General features: G+C 47.0%; 1 protein-coding gene across 2 annotated transcripts in view; it reads left to right on the forward strand.

The window, feature by feature from the left end:
- Window positions 1–12,981, forward strand: part of nhsl1b (NHS-like 1b) — a 106,711-nt gene extending 93,730 nt beyond the window's left edge. Inside the window, exons 5-8 of one of the 2 annotated variants that reach the window (XM_062437091.1) lie at window positions 541–672; window positions 2,523–5,852; window positions 6,912–7,044; window positions 10,378–12,981. In XM_062437091.1, coding sequence (XP_062293075.1) covers window positions 541–672; window positions 2,523–5,852; window positions 6,912–7,044; window positions 10,378–11,053 — 4,271 coding nt within the window. In that variant the 3' untranslated portion in view covers window positions 11,054–12,981. The remainder of the gene's footprint in view (window positions 1–540; window positions 673–2,522; window positions 5,853–6,911; window positions 7,045–10,377) is intronic. The other variant, XM_062437092.1, reaches the window with a different exon arrangement.
- The last annotated feature ends 1,271 nt before the right edge of the window (window positions 12,982–14,252 follow it).

Genomic DNA, 14,252 nt, shown 5'->3' on the forward strand with positions numbered 1-14,252 from the left:
GCATGTGTGTTTTTTGCATGTCCTTAACACTTCAGATATTTTATATGTATGTTTACAGTTTTGTTTAATATTCAATATTGGAAATTAATACAAACCCAGCAGCCAAAATTTAAGGATTTTCCAGCCTTTTTTGGGAGAGTTAAGTTAAGTCCTCACAGTAGATTTTATTTTCTAAAGATTAAGCTTTTAAGAGTGAAAATGGCTGGTAAATTTTGTATTCTTTAAAGCGTCTTGGCTTATAGAATAATCAGATCAAACCAAATGAGATTAAAGATTTTCTCATGTATCTCTAGTGGTATCTAGCAAGGCAAAACATGTAAGATGTTGCTGCATCAAGTGATACCACTACAGAGAATAGATGGGTTTTTTTGGAATTTGGCTGAACTGTCCTTATATCTTTCCTGCTTTGTTAACGCTGCATGTTCAGCTTGAGAAAAACAAACAAACTTTCTTGCATGTTGATGAGTTTGTTCCTTCCACTAACTGACTACTGTTTGCCTGTGTGTCCGCCTGCCTTGCTCTCGCCCTCCCGGCTACCAGGGGCAGTGTTTGACCGACAAGCGAGTGTCCGGCGCTCCCTCATTAACACTGACACCGTGTCCCGCCGGCCCAAGAAGGTCAAACGCAGAAAGACTATATCAGGGCTGCCTGACAACTTCAACCAAGAGCTAGGTATGGATCACTGTGGGGCAATACGTTGCCCTCTACTGTCCACAGACCTGTACCAACACTCTGGACAAGCATCACTTCCATTATTTCTGTCCTTTCTTAATCTCCGTAGATTTATTCTTTTATCAAGTATAAGCGTATACACTGAGTTGAAAATGAACTCACCAGCAGTATTGTCAGTATTGTAAGTCACATTGAGTAGGAGAAAATGACACATGCTAGTCCAAAGTGTTGGATCAAGGCCTTGCAGTCGTTCCATCGTTCGCTGTTTCATTTCTGCACACCACATGCTGCTTATTTGCTCTTCTCCACCCTGTTTATCCACAGACTGGACTCGCTTATGAAATCATTGTCAGTAGTTTTTGTGATTTTAACTTCGCCCTTTCCCTCATCTAGAAATGTCTGCCATTATAGAGTCTCATGTTCAAATTTTTTCCTGTTTAAAAATCATGTCATACAAGAAAATTCACGTACAGGGTTTCCATCATTAAATACGTATTGTGTCACAATCCTTTCGGGTCAACTCTCTTCAGCCCTATATCTGTGTGTTGTTTGTGTCTGTGTTTATATGTGCCTTAATCCTGGGCCATATTGAAAATTTTAGTACGTGTCCCATCTGTGTGGATCAGTTATTAGTAGATCCGTAAAAAGGCCTCATACCTCCTTTTCTCTCTTGTTTGACATATATAGAATATATGATCCAAAGCCCTCTCAACATATGAGGACTGTATGACAAATATGAAGGTTCAGAGGTCTGCCACCCTGAGCTGAGTGTTAAGCGGGCAATAAGCTCACTAAGCTGACACTGCTGTGCTTTCGACACTGCGTGGCTGATGTTTATTTACACGTCTGTGAGCTGTAGGATAGCTGCAGCGTTTCAGGAGAATGTCATTTCTTTGTGCGATAAGATCAGCAAGGCTGATAGGAAAAGAGCTTTAAAGTCTAGTTAGTGCCCAGCTGACGACAGCCCCTGAATGTCATGATTACTGGGCCGGGGTAATTGTCCCACTGCCTCATCCCTCCCTCTCCTTGCAATAGAGCTGCCTGCGAAGTAGACCTGCAGCTTAATCTATCGCAGCAGCAGCAGCAGCCAAGCTGTCACTCCAGCTTTTAGCAAAAGGGGGGAAGAGAGTGTATGTGTGGATTCGAGATAGAGGAGAGAGAGAGAAAGAGAAAAAAGGACGCAAGAGTGTGTGTTTTGGGGATACAAGCATCAACAGGAGAGCCACCACAGATGGGAGACACACTAGACATCCTCTCCCGTTTTACAACCCATTCTTCAAATTGTTTGTTTACAAGCTGGTATGTTTGGTTTGATGTGTGTCTTTTGTGATGTCCGCATGTTTGTGTGTCCTTGTCCGTGCCTCGGTCTGCTCATTCTGTATGATATGTTCTGTATGATTGTGCATGACCATATCAACATTATGTACGCATGCACATGTGTCTCTCTGTTTGTGTCTATGTATGTTTGTTTGTTGGCTGCTTCGTACCCCACCAGCTGCCTGTCCTCGACTCCACAAGACTATTTGCTTTTCTATCAGACTGAGACAGAGCTAGAATAGGAGGGAAAGCATATTAGGGAGTGTATTTCTCTTCTCTCTGTCACCCCTCATATCCTTTCCTCCTTAATGAAGAAGACCAGAAGTTATTAACGCATGAGACAAGGTTACAGCAAATCAAATTAATTAGCTTCCCTGTGACTACAGTTTATCTGACAATCCAGCTGGAAGAGCAGAAGGCTTTGTGGCTCAAGAAGTTAAAGAGAGGAAAATTAAAGGTAGCAGAGCAGCAAGAGAAAACAACAAATATTTTTATCAATCACGTTTATCATCGTTTCTGTTCTCTTTTGACAGCAGCAAAAGGACGCAGCGGAGAGCTCCGGCCACAATCCATGTTCATCCCGGGACAGTATTCCACTTTGGGCCGAGTCGGAAGTGTCAACTCAACGCTCCGACGTTCCCAGACCCGAGACTCAGGCTGCCAGACAGAAGAAGTGAAGATTGTACCCCCGTCTATGAGAAGAATTCGGGCTCAGAGAGGACAGGGGATCGCTGCTCAGATGGCCGGCATTTCTGCTTCCTCCTCTACAGGAAGCATATCCATCTCCAGTAGTGACAGTTCTGGAATCTTGATGCTACCACATCATTTTAACGGAGACCCTTCCCGTTTTCACAGTCTACCCCGACAGGGCGCCAGGGTGTCTCTCAGTGCTGATCCCATCTACAGCAGCACCCCCATTAAGTCAGAGGAACAAACTACACCACATAGGCAGATTGGAAAGCTTCAGGTTGACAATACAGTGGTGCACATGAGGAATGCCCCAAGGACAAGCACCCTGCCCAGGCCCAAGTCTCAGGAGGTGAGGGGGACACAGTCCAGTGAGTGGGGTGGTGGGCCAGCTTGTGTGGTCTCCCCACATGCTGCTTATGCCACCTCACTCATCCCCAATGCCACCATGTCTAGCTCTTCTGAGGTCATCACCCTAAACACCTCCAGTCAGCTCTCCAACTCTCCGGTCTCAGCTTACCCCGCAGCTCGACCGCTCAGTGTAGCTTCCTCCACCAACACTGACCCCCTGAACTCCAGTCCCACACCCTTCAGCCACAGCACCACCTGTCCAGCCATGGCCACATCCACCCCTACTCACACACCACAGGACGGTCGTCTGAATGCGGGAGGACCTGCCAGCGAGTCAGGGCACTCAGACAGCAGCGGGCACAGTCACAGAACCTTGGCCCCCACACCGCCATCCTGTGTGACAGAAGAGCAGTGGATCTACGACACACCAGAAAACGTGGCTGTCCAGCACCGCACTCTGACCTCCAGCTGTTCCACTCCTATAAACCAGCTGTACAGCAGCCTGGAGCTGTCCTCCAGGACCACTACTGACTCCAGCTCCGTCTATTCCCAGGACAATGACGGATATTACACCTCCATGCACATGGACTCAGGCCTTCGCTCACGCAGCCATGGCAGTGGGCACGGGGCAGCAGCTGGACGGGCGGCCAGACACAGCATGTACGAGTGCCGTGAGATGGCCAATCAGGAAGACTCTGGAAGCTTGTACAGTGACCGCTCTCTGTCCCGCAGCATCTCCCTCCGCAAGTCCAAGAAGCCTCCGCTGCCCCCAGCCCGTACAGACTCTCTCAAACGCAAGCCTGGTGCAAAAAAGCCCCTTGGATGTGTTAGCGCCATCAGCGGTGTTAATGGGCCAAACGGAGCTATGCTTAATGAGACTCTTATTGCTAGCTTGCAGCAGAGCCTACAAATGGGACTCAGAGGAGGGAAAGGATGCGGCTCTCCTTCTTCCCCCTCCCACAGCCCCAGCAGTGACTATGATGACCCTTGGGTGCTACGGCCACGAAGTCAGAGTAGCGTTAGTGCAGGTAGCTCTGCAGCATCTCTAGTAGCTAACGCAAACGGTGGCGGTGTGTCTAATGTATACTCACTATGCCACGTGACGCCTGCTCACAGTGACACCAGCAGCTTGCGTTCCGACTATGCCGATTCCTGGGGATACTATATGGACTACCCTCGTAACCATGGAGACCAGAGGCCACAGACTCCCCTGGCCCATGCCACAGATAACATGTCAGCCGGGCCTCACCCAGGAGAACTACAGAACGGAGGTGAGATTCACGGCAACAGCCAGGGCCATGGAGCTCCAGGCCAGGAGGGTGGGTTGGCAGTGAAACCCAAAACATCCACCTCTTCCCCTGACAGGGTGCACAGACTGACTTCCCCATCTAGTGGCTACTCCAGCCAGTCCAACACCCCAACAGCTGGAACCCCAGTGCCCTCGCTCATCAGGTCCATGTCTCCCTCAGGCAGCCGGCCCAAGCCTAAAGTACCTGAGAGGAAGTCCTCTCTCCTTTCCTCTGTTTCCATGTCTTCCTCTTCCACTTCCCTTTCTTCCAACACCTCTGACTCAATTAAGAGTTCTGGGCCTCCTCCGCCACCACCTCCACCCCTTCCACCCCTTCCCCTTTCCTCATCCTCAGCTCCAAACACCCCTCTCAGCCCACCTCCACCCTTCCCTCCCCCTCTACCTCCAAATTCAGGTTCCCCCACTCCTCCGCCAGCTCCACTATTACCAAACACTCCACATGGTCCAACTCTGAGCCCACCACCTGCTTGCTCCACCTCCCCAGAATTCCCTCCTCCTCCATCCCCTGAAACCCTAATCCACACCAGTTTGTCTTTCAATGGGAGCTTCAGTCCTCCCCCTCCGCCTCCCCCTCCTGTTCCCACCACGGGGCCCCCTCCACCTCCTCCATTGCCTGCTTTTATCCCACCTTCTTCCTCCCCATCTCCTATGAAAGCAGTGAAGGATGCTCTTAAACCTGCTGTTCCCAACAGCCCCACAAAGTCATCTAAGCCCCTCATCACTCCCTTTGCGCTGCAGAGTGTTCAGCTCCGCTCAGTCAAGCGGCCAGAAAAGGAGATCAATGGCAAAACGGACCACACCAAAGCTGAGGAACCAGGGGTGGACCTCATCAAGGGTCTAATGCCCCAGACCCTGGGGAAGTCTGATTCCCAAGAGCATCCCACCATATTAACCCCATTGAATTTCTCTCCAGAAGAAGATTCACGTAATTCCTCACCATCACCTGTATCAAAGCTCCTAGAAGAGTTGTCATTAGACTGCAGTATCACGGACGACACACCAGACTGTGCTGTCTACAATGGAATAACTGATGATGAGAGTTGCATTCTTTTAAATGGGAAAGAAAAAGAAGCATTGCAGACTCCACCACAGAGTTCCCAAAGTTCCCCTGTCAAACAGAAGCCCCCAGCAGTCTCCAAGAAACCTCTCTTCTTTCTCCCACCTGTTAGCCCCCAACCAACAATCAAAGAACAGTTTCTATCTCAGCATGAAGATACAAACAGCCTGTCCAGAACAGAAGATCAAATAGATGCACCACAAATCCAAGTGAAGGATGAAGAGAAAGAGAGGAAAAGTGAGCAACAGGAGGTGGAGAAGGATGAGGAAACTTTAGCAGAGAGCAGTGTATCATCCACAGAAATCCAGGAGGAGTCCTACATCCTTGCCTCTGTCAGCCTGGACGCAAGCCTTGACCACGAGCTGCGTACAAATGGAGATGATCATGAAGAGGAAGAAGAGGACGGAGATGGAACAAGTAGCACGACTGGGTCCATCAGCTCCAGGGAGGACGACACAGGTGAGTTATTTTAAGATTATTTTTATTTATTTATCCTCAATTCAGAAGTAGAAATACATAGCCTTTGTGGTGAGAGAACAGTTTGAGTCAGTACCATCATTTACTTATAACTTGAGCCCATTACCATAATCCTGTATGGTAGCTGTGTGGCCGGCTCCTCAGGCAGCTGTGAAATTCATTTTTCCCTCCAAAGCAAAGGAGCAAAACTTGAAACCACAAGCTTTAGAAGTCTGAAAACTGTGAAAATAGCGCAGGAGAAAGGGCTTATCACTGGGACAGCAGCATCCTCCCTGACTGTCTCTTCTACCCATCCTTCTATATTTCATATGAGAAGAGGTCTTGTGGATGCTGTCCCATCACTTCTTTCTCCACTGCTCTTTTTCTCCGCCTCCCCACACACACATCTCATCCTCTACTGTACTCGACTCCTCTCCGCCATCCATCCTTATTTCCAAATATCCATTTTTGCCTCTCTGTTTTTTCTTCTTCTTTTCTCTCATCCTCAGTCTGTCCTACTCAGCCCCCCTTCTCTATCTCTAACTCTCTCTCTCTCTCTCTCTCTCTCTCTCTCTCTGTCCTGCTCCCTATCTCTCCCTCCTTCTCTCTCAGAGGGGGGGGGGGGCAAGTGTCCCAAGGGAGATGCTTTTCGAGGTTGGAGGGAGAGGGGGGAGGGGCTGCATCCTATCAGAGGGGAGGGGAGCAGAACTGGTAAGGGGATGAAGGGGGAGGATGGGGGAGAGAGAGCGTAAAGTGAGACTGCCTGCAGCGGCTCAGGCAGTCGGAGCGCAGACGTGAGTGAGGAGGTTGAGAGAAGGAGGAGGAGGAGAAAAAAAGGCTGAACTAAAGGAGAAGAAAGAAAAGAAGAGGAAACCTAGAGACAGAAGAGGATGTAAGAAGACAGTCCGGCACCTCCTCCGTATCACTTCATATTTCATAGAGAGCCAGGTTAAAGCGATGGGATGGAGTCTACATGAGTTTGCGCATGTTGTGCAGAGTTAACCTGAAGTGTGCGTAAGCTCCTGTAATTGTGTAACTTATAAATATTTTGTTTTTTCTCAGGTGAGGTGTTCGACTCCAGTACGGCTGAATCGTCTTCGGCCCCATCTGCCAACGGGGCCTCACAGAAGATCATGGTGACCCCGACTCCCACACGGACCCGAACCACTGAGGACCTCTTTGCCGCCATTCACAGGTACCATGATGTGCAACTCTGTCTTTTACACCTCCTGTCACTCATTTATCTACTCCCACTGCAACTCTTTTTTCTTTTTACTCCTCACTCGATTTAGTTTGTTCCCATGGCTAGTTTATTTTTCCTTTCTTGTCATTCCGTTTTCTCCGTTTGTCCCCTGCCCCCCCTCCACCTTCTCTATATCCGTGTAAGCATCTCATTCCCTCTTTCTCACATCCTCATAAAACCACAACGTATCACCCTGAACTCTAATCTCCTTCCTCCCCCTTCACCCTTCAACACATGATTTCTCTTTTTTCATCTCCATCCCCCCTACTCTCATCATCCACTCCTCCTCCTCTTCCTGCCCTCCACCTCTCAGTCATAAGTTTACCCAACGCTGTCCCATCTGAAAGCATCTGTCAAATAGCTCATCTCCAGAGTCTCCCAGCTCTGGAGAGAGAGTTGCCTTTTCTGGTCCTGGTCGGTGAAAAGGCCACACAGAGGCGGCGATTCAGGAAGCAACACGAGTCAGTAGTAAGATGTTTACCAAGGCATCTGTGTTAACGTAGTCACATCAGCGTTGCTCGTTCTCAGCAGGGGAAAAAAAACGGCTGTGGCTTCATTCATTATTTAACTACTCAACACCGTCTGGTCCTAATCTAGGTTAGAGGCCACCGGAAAGAGTGGCTTGTGCTTTTTTTCTCCCTGTGTCCATCTCTCTCTCTCTCTCTCTCTCTCTCTCTCTCTGCTCCTATGCACTGCAGTCTGACATATATTGCATACGTGCAGCCGTGTTTCAAAGGGAGAACACACATAAATTTCACATGCAGCCCGCCAGTTTGTGTTTCACGGTCACGTGCAGCGGCAGTCGGGAGTTCTCTTGAGCATCACAGGATTTCATTTCACGGGATTTTATTTCTGCCGGCTACAAAGCGTTGATTTATTTATGGTGCACGTATGTGCTCGGCACGTGTGCGGGTGCAATTTATTGTGCAGTTTAATTAGACATGAGGAAGATCGTGTAACAGAAGACAGAGCTGTTTGTTTACCATTTGCCTCACTGCTCTCCTCCATTGCACCTCTCCACTACAGTACAGAGGATAACTTACCGATTTTTGAGAAGTGGGAAGTGATGATGGACTCCTGTCCTGCTGTGCTGTAAACCTCAGCCTTTATCATCAGTTTATAATGGTGTACACCGTTCAAGAGCTAAATTGCAAAAAGTGAAATCATTTCTTTCATTTAAGTAGTTTAAAACCAACATAACAATTTAGAAATATTTGTCAAACACCTTTAAGAAAATAGTATTTGATATGTCGGGACATGGATTCCAAGTAATTTTCTCACATTGACGCTGTCCACTTACATCTTCACCTCTCTGACAGGTTTCCTCTCCCCTTCTCACATGTCAATACCTTTGTATTTTACTCTGTAATTTACTTTCCACATCCTGTGTCCTCTCTCTCTCTATCTCTCTCTCTCTCTCTCTCTCTCTCTCTCTCTCTCTCTCTCTCTCTCTCTCTCTCTCTCTCTCTCTCTCTATGGGAAAACAGTGATGAAAAAGCTTAATGAAATGCTTTCAAAGCTGCAACAGAAAACACAACTTGTCTGGAGGGAGATCCTCTAAACCAAATGTAATATAGCCAAGAGAAAGAAATCGATCAAGTACTGAGCTATGTTTTATATTGCAGTCTTGTTTACCTCCATAACTGAGATTGGTATCGCTGCCTCTGCTGTGTGTGTGTGTGTGTGTGTGTGTGTGTGTGTGTGTGTGTGTGTGTGTGTGTGTGTGTGTGTGTGTGTGTGTGTGTGTGAGAACTTAAAGGACCATTTTGCCCATTTTCAACCTTATCTCTAGCTATCTGAATTAGGAATATAGTGTGAAAAGCGCATACAGCTGTAAAATTAGTATTTTTTTCTGGCACCAGCACCATCATTTGAAATGTACAGTGACATAGTTGGGAGGTTTTCCATGTGAGTTTGGCACAGAGCCGTCTTGGTTCATTGGATTCAGGTGTGTGAGTGTACGCATGTGTGAAAAACTGTTATGTAATATATATAATGGGCTAATGTGGTGAGCTTTGCTCAGAGAACACTAGATGGAGGTTGAATTTAGGGCACAGACAAATACCGTCTTTTTCCAGTCAGAATTCACTCTCAAACCGTTTATATCCTCTATCTCCCTCTGACCTTCACCAAGTATGTTCTCCACAGGTTTTTTGTCCTTTATGGAAGAATTTCTTTCCCCTGATCTAATCTGAGGATTAAGGATTTTGTCTCACTGCGTTCTTCACTCCTCCATTTACTTTTTGCATCAAACCGCTCTCCCTTATCACAGAATCTGTATTTTTCATGCCTTTAATGATCTCCCCTCCTGTCTCCCCTCTTCTCCTCTCTCCTCCCCTGCACAGAGGGGACATGCAGTGGGTGGGTGCATCCTTTCTAGAGAGGTGTGGAGTGGCAAGTAGCCCCTTACCTGCAAATAGCCAGTCCCATTTCCATCATTACGATGACCCTACGTTTGGATTAGCAGCAGTGCAACCCCTGGACTACACATTAATAAGCCTGTCTCCCTGCTAGCCCTAATCCCCCGCACTCTGCTAGTCGCAGCTTTATTGCTATGCTGTGGTACAGGAGTTACAGACAGTGTAGGCTGAATGGCACAGTAAACTACCCTGATACCCCCTGCTGAGAGGAGACTAAATCGTCCTTGTGTGATTAAAACAGCTTTGGGCACTTTTCCCAGTTTGTGTTTTGGATTAATTTCATTGTGCCGCGTCTTAAGCTTTCCTGCAAAGTTGCAGCGTCTGCAGCTTTTTTTAATAAAAACTCATTGGATCTCTTTGATGAAAATGTATAACTCGCCTCCTCATCACCCTGCCTTTCTTTTTTTGAACATATCTGCCACTGATTGCTCCTTAGAATTTTACTTTGTTAATATTCACACTGTGGTGCCTGATTGCTGGGGGTAGTACTGGCATATGGCACATTTGGGACAAAGATTTGATGTGTGCAGGCCAAGTATTTTAAGTAAAATCTTTTCTTTTAAAGCTGCAACACAGAAACAATAAAAAGGCTGGCCTGAGCTTTCTGCTCAGTTGTGTGAAATCCCACATGCTGCAGCCGTATTTCAATTTGAATAATTTAGTTTGATGTCCTCGTTTCCTCACAAAACTGCCCCCAACTCTTGCATTTCTACGCCTAATGGATTTTCTTCAGCGCTTCTGTCAAGACAACATTTAAAACTTTTTTTACACATACAAACATATTAACCCTGCTTGCTCTCACTCACTCTGCTTGATTTATCCAAGCATGTAATTAATCTTGGTATCCACATCTCACTGCCCACAGGTCCAAACGCAAGGTCCTGGGTCGCAGGGAGTCTGATGAGGAAAAGTCCCGTGCTGGAAGCCAGTCACAGTCTCCACCCATCACCCCCATCACCCCCACCCCCCCCACAAGCGTGACCCCAAGCCCGGTGTCCTCACTGCCTCGTCAGACAGGCTCCATCCAGCGCAACCTGCGGAAGTCCTCCACCAGCAGTGACACCTTCAAGGCTCTTCTCCTTAAAAAGGGCAGCCGCACTGAGACCAGCTTCAGGATGTCTGCCACTGAGATGCTTCGCACCACTGATCCTCGCTCCCAGAGGACACGCTCCGACTCAGCTTTAGACTACCCTGCTGCTTCGGCCTCCTCACCAACGTCGCCACACAGCCCCTGCGCCTCCCCTGGCCGTGGCAAGAGGGCAGCAGATGAGTGGAGCCGCTGCGAGGCCTTGGCTCTGTCCTCACCGACGTCATCATCCTTCTCAATGAGCGGGTTCAAGTACGGACGTTCACGCACGCCGCCCTCTGCTGCCAGCAGCAAGTATAACGCACGCAGCCGAATCCTCAGCAGCCCAATGACAGTTATCTGTGAGCGCGAGGGCGAGATGGCTGAGAGCGAGTACGGAGACACTGCAGACAGCCAGACTCTCCCTGTGCTCCAGGACTCTTATGGCACTTTATCTGAAGAGAGCAGAAGTTAAAGAGCAGAGAGCGCCCCACAGACACGGTGGGCTGAACTCAATCGTCGTAACCAGGTAGGGGGGCAGGAAGAGGAGCCAATAGAAGGCCCTCTTCAGACTCTGACACCTTCCCGAGCCCCACCCCCTCGGCGCCGCCTCTGAGGGAGTGGACATGTCGGGACCTGATGTGAGGTCAGAGGTCACCCCATCATGGACCAGGCTGAAATCGGTCTGAAGTGGAGAACTTGGTTCTGCTGCAGCTTTTCAAGACTCCCGTGATTCTCATTCTCTCCTTCGTTTGGTGACTCACCCTTTGTGTTAAAAGAATAATGTTTCTTTTAAGCCTGGTGTTCTTAGTTTGTTTTTCATTGCTCAGTTGCTGTTTTATTTACTTTTATCCTGTCAGAGCTCATGTTGGCTCTCATAATATGCAGGAACCCTTTAGTGTCTTTGAAGGACAAGGTGAGATGGCAACCTAAGGTGATTTGAAGGAATTGAAAAGTCACAAGGTGTTTGCTTAACTTTGCTGCTGTAGTGCTTCGTAGCTAGGCAGTTGGAAAGAGTAAACCATCTCAGCTTCTGCTGCTCTTCTGTTGGCTCTGGAAAGTGTTTCGAAGGCACTTTGGCTCGCAAGTGTTGGCTTCAAACAGCCCATAAAGAGGAACAACGTGAGGACGTGGTACAACGGACAGCTCCCACGGTACAACTTCAGCTATCGCCAGGTTTTTCGCTTTCTGCTCTTAGGTCAGCGGTTTAGTTTGCAGAGCTGGTGTGATCAGTGGTCCATAGAAAGTGCAGAGGGCTCAGTGCTGCCGCCTAGTGATGGAAAGGAAGTGAACAGTGGTTGGGTGTATAAAAGCTCAACCAAAACAGCAGATTAACTCTAAAAAAAAAAAAAGGCTCATAAAACCTCTATTAATAGAATTTTAGTTTGTTAGTTTTGCACTGTGTATAGGTCTTTTTTGTTTGTTTGTGTATGTTTTAAAGATTGTTTTAATAAACAAGCGATGTCTTGACTTGTGTTTGGGAATTAAGTATGAATTTATCAATGTAAAGCCAGAAACGACATATGGATAACAAAAAGCTTATTTTACTGTCTTTTAGTGGATCATGTTGGTAACCAAAGAGCTGAAAATTGAACTGTAGCTGGCTGGACATGGACACAATCTGAGAGCACAACCGCTTGTCTGTTAAGTTTGCCGAGACCTAATAGAAACCTTCTATCTAGACTTTAAACTATTTCTATAATGCTGTTTTCTGCTAAGTTTATCCGTTTGCAGTTTTATATTGTTCTGTATGTAAATACATAGACAAAATGAGTTTTAAGTAACATTTGACTTATTTTCAAAAGACTTTGTACATTTTTAGAGCCCTCTGTTTGCTAGAAGGGAGTGGTTTCCTTTTTTTTGTAGATTATTTATTTTCACATAGCAGGGCTGCAGTCCAGCACAGCATCCTGGTCAGAGTCATTAAAACAAGGTGATGGAGGCAAGACGACGAAAGATCACACTTACTAAGCTGATCCCACCAGGCGTTTTCTTTTTTTAATAGGTGCTTCTTCAAAAATGCAATAATGTCAATATTTATGCTTAAGCCTTCTACTGCCCTTAATCTTGAGTAATGCAAATCCCACGCTGGTGCTCACAGCTGAGTAAATGTGGTCTCTTCAGAGTCATAAACCGAGGTGACAGGCATGAGACTTCATAACCTCCTAACAGCCATAACACCCTGTGGTTTAATCACCTGTGACCAAAGTGTGTCTCCCAGCTCCCGCCATGATTGAGCACATGGGGCCCGGGCTTATCTCATGATGGGAACGTCTCAATCCCAGTTTGTGAAGAGCAGACGGGAGGACAGACGGAAGACGTGAAGTAATGGGAGTGGAGCTGAAAGGCAGGCTGCTAACGCTCTTGTGTATGTCTGTGTAATAAAACAAGGTGATATTTAAAGAGCCGGTCTCTGTGTCATTTCTCTCTGTGTGTGATTCACGGCCATCTACCAGCCCGGCACCCCAAATCACTGCCTCATTAGCGCCGTTGCCATGGCACCCACACTCGTCCATCATCTGGAAAACTCCGGAGGCCCTGTTTACCCCTCCTGCCCTCCCCCGCAGGGCCATCCGTTATCTGTCCTTCTGGACATCCTATTAGGACACACACACTGAATCACAGGCTTGGGTCTTAATAGAGCTTTCTGACAACTGTTGAAGTATCCTGCATGACTTGCAGTTTGTGGCCCACATCTTTCTCTGATGGCACAAAATGTGACTGGTCATCTCTCAACATTCCCCACAGGTCCTTGATGTCTTTACATTGCCTTGGCACGTTCAGTGGATGCTTTTCATTTGGTTAATTTATGCTTTCTCGTGTCCTCTCTCCTTTGTCCTCCGGTCATGACCCGAAAATCGATCTCCTTACGCCATTATCGGGGGTCTCCAAATCCCTTAAAGGACCAGTGTATAAGATGTAGTGGCATCTAGCGGTTATGGTGCAGATTGCAACCAACTAACTCCCTCTCCCCTCTCAAGCATGTAGGAGAAACTACAGTGGCCGCAAAACTTATGAAAAACGCAAAAGGTCGTCTCTATAGCCAGTGTTTGGTTTGTCCATATATATAAAAGGGCTCATTCTAATGTAAGAAAAACACAATTCTTATTTTCAGGTGATTATACACTGATTAAAACATATTTATGAATCTTATATTTCCGATTGTTCTGCTAGATATGACTAAATTCTACACACTGCACCTTATATGAAAAGCACCCACAGAGAATTTTTATTGAAGTCCCTCCACCTCTAACTCAGCAGAGTCACCTGCATGTCCTCTGATGCTGGCTGTGTCCATCTGGCTGTCAGACAGGAATCAATACAAACTCCTCCCAGCCATAATCACACTATTGACACTCCAATGCTTCCCCACCTCTTTCATTTAGCTCATGCCGTACAGTTTCCTTACAAGGCACCAACATATGAAATGACAAATTAAACATGGCAGAGAGTTGAGGAAGAATAACACCTGGTGCAGCACTTGGTGTCTTTATAAAATGACTCAGCCATGTCCATGGTTTGACTTGTATTTTAAGTGAGTTATGAAATGTCCTGGATAGATTTCAGGCAACCAAGAGGTTTAGTTCATGTCACTGTTATAACAATCAATTTGCAAAGATTTGACACATTTTAGAGTTATTCTTTCATTTCATTTAGTCACCATTGATTTCTTA

This window comes from Scomber scombrus, chromosome 17, assembly GCF_963691925.1.
Source record: "Scomber scombrus chromosome 17, fScoSco1.1, whole genome shotgun sequence".
Classification (NCBI taxonomy): domain Eukaryota; kingdom Metazoa; phylum Chordata; class Actinopteri; order Scombriformes; family Scombridae; genus Scomber; species Scomber scombrus.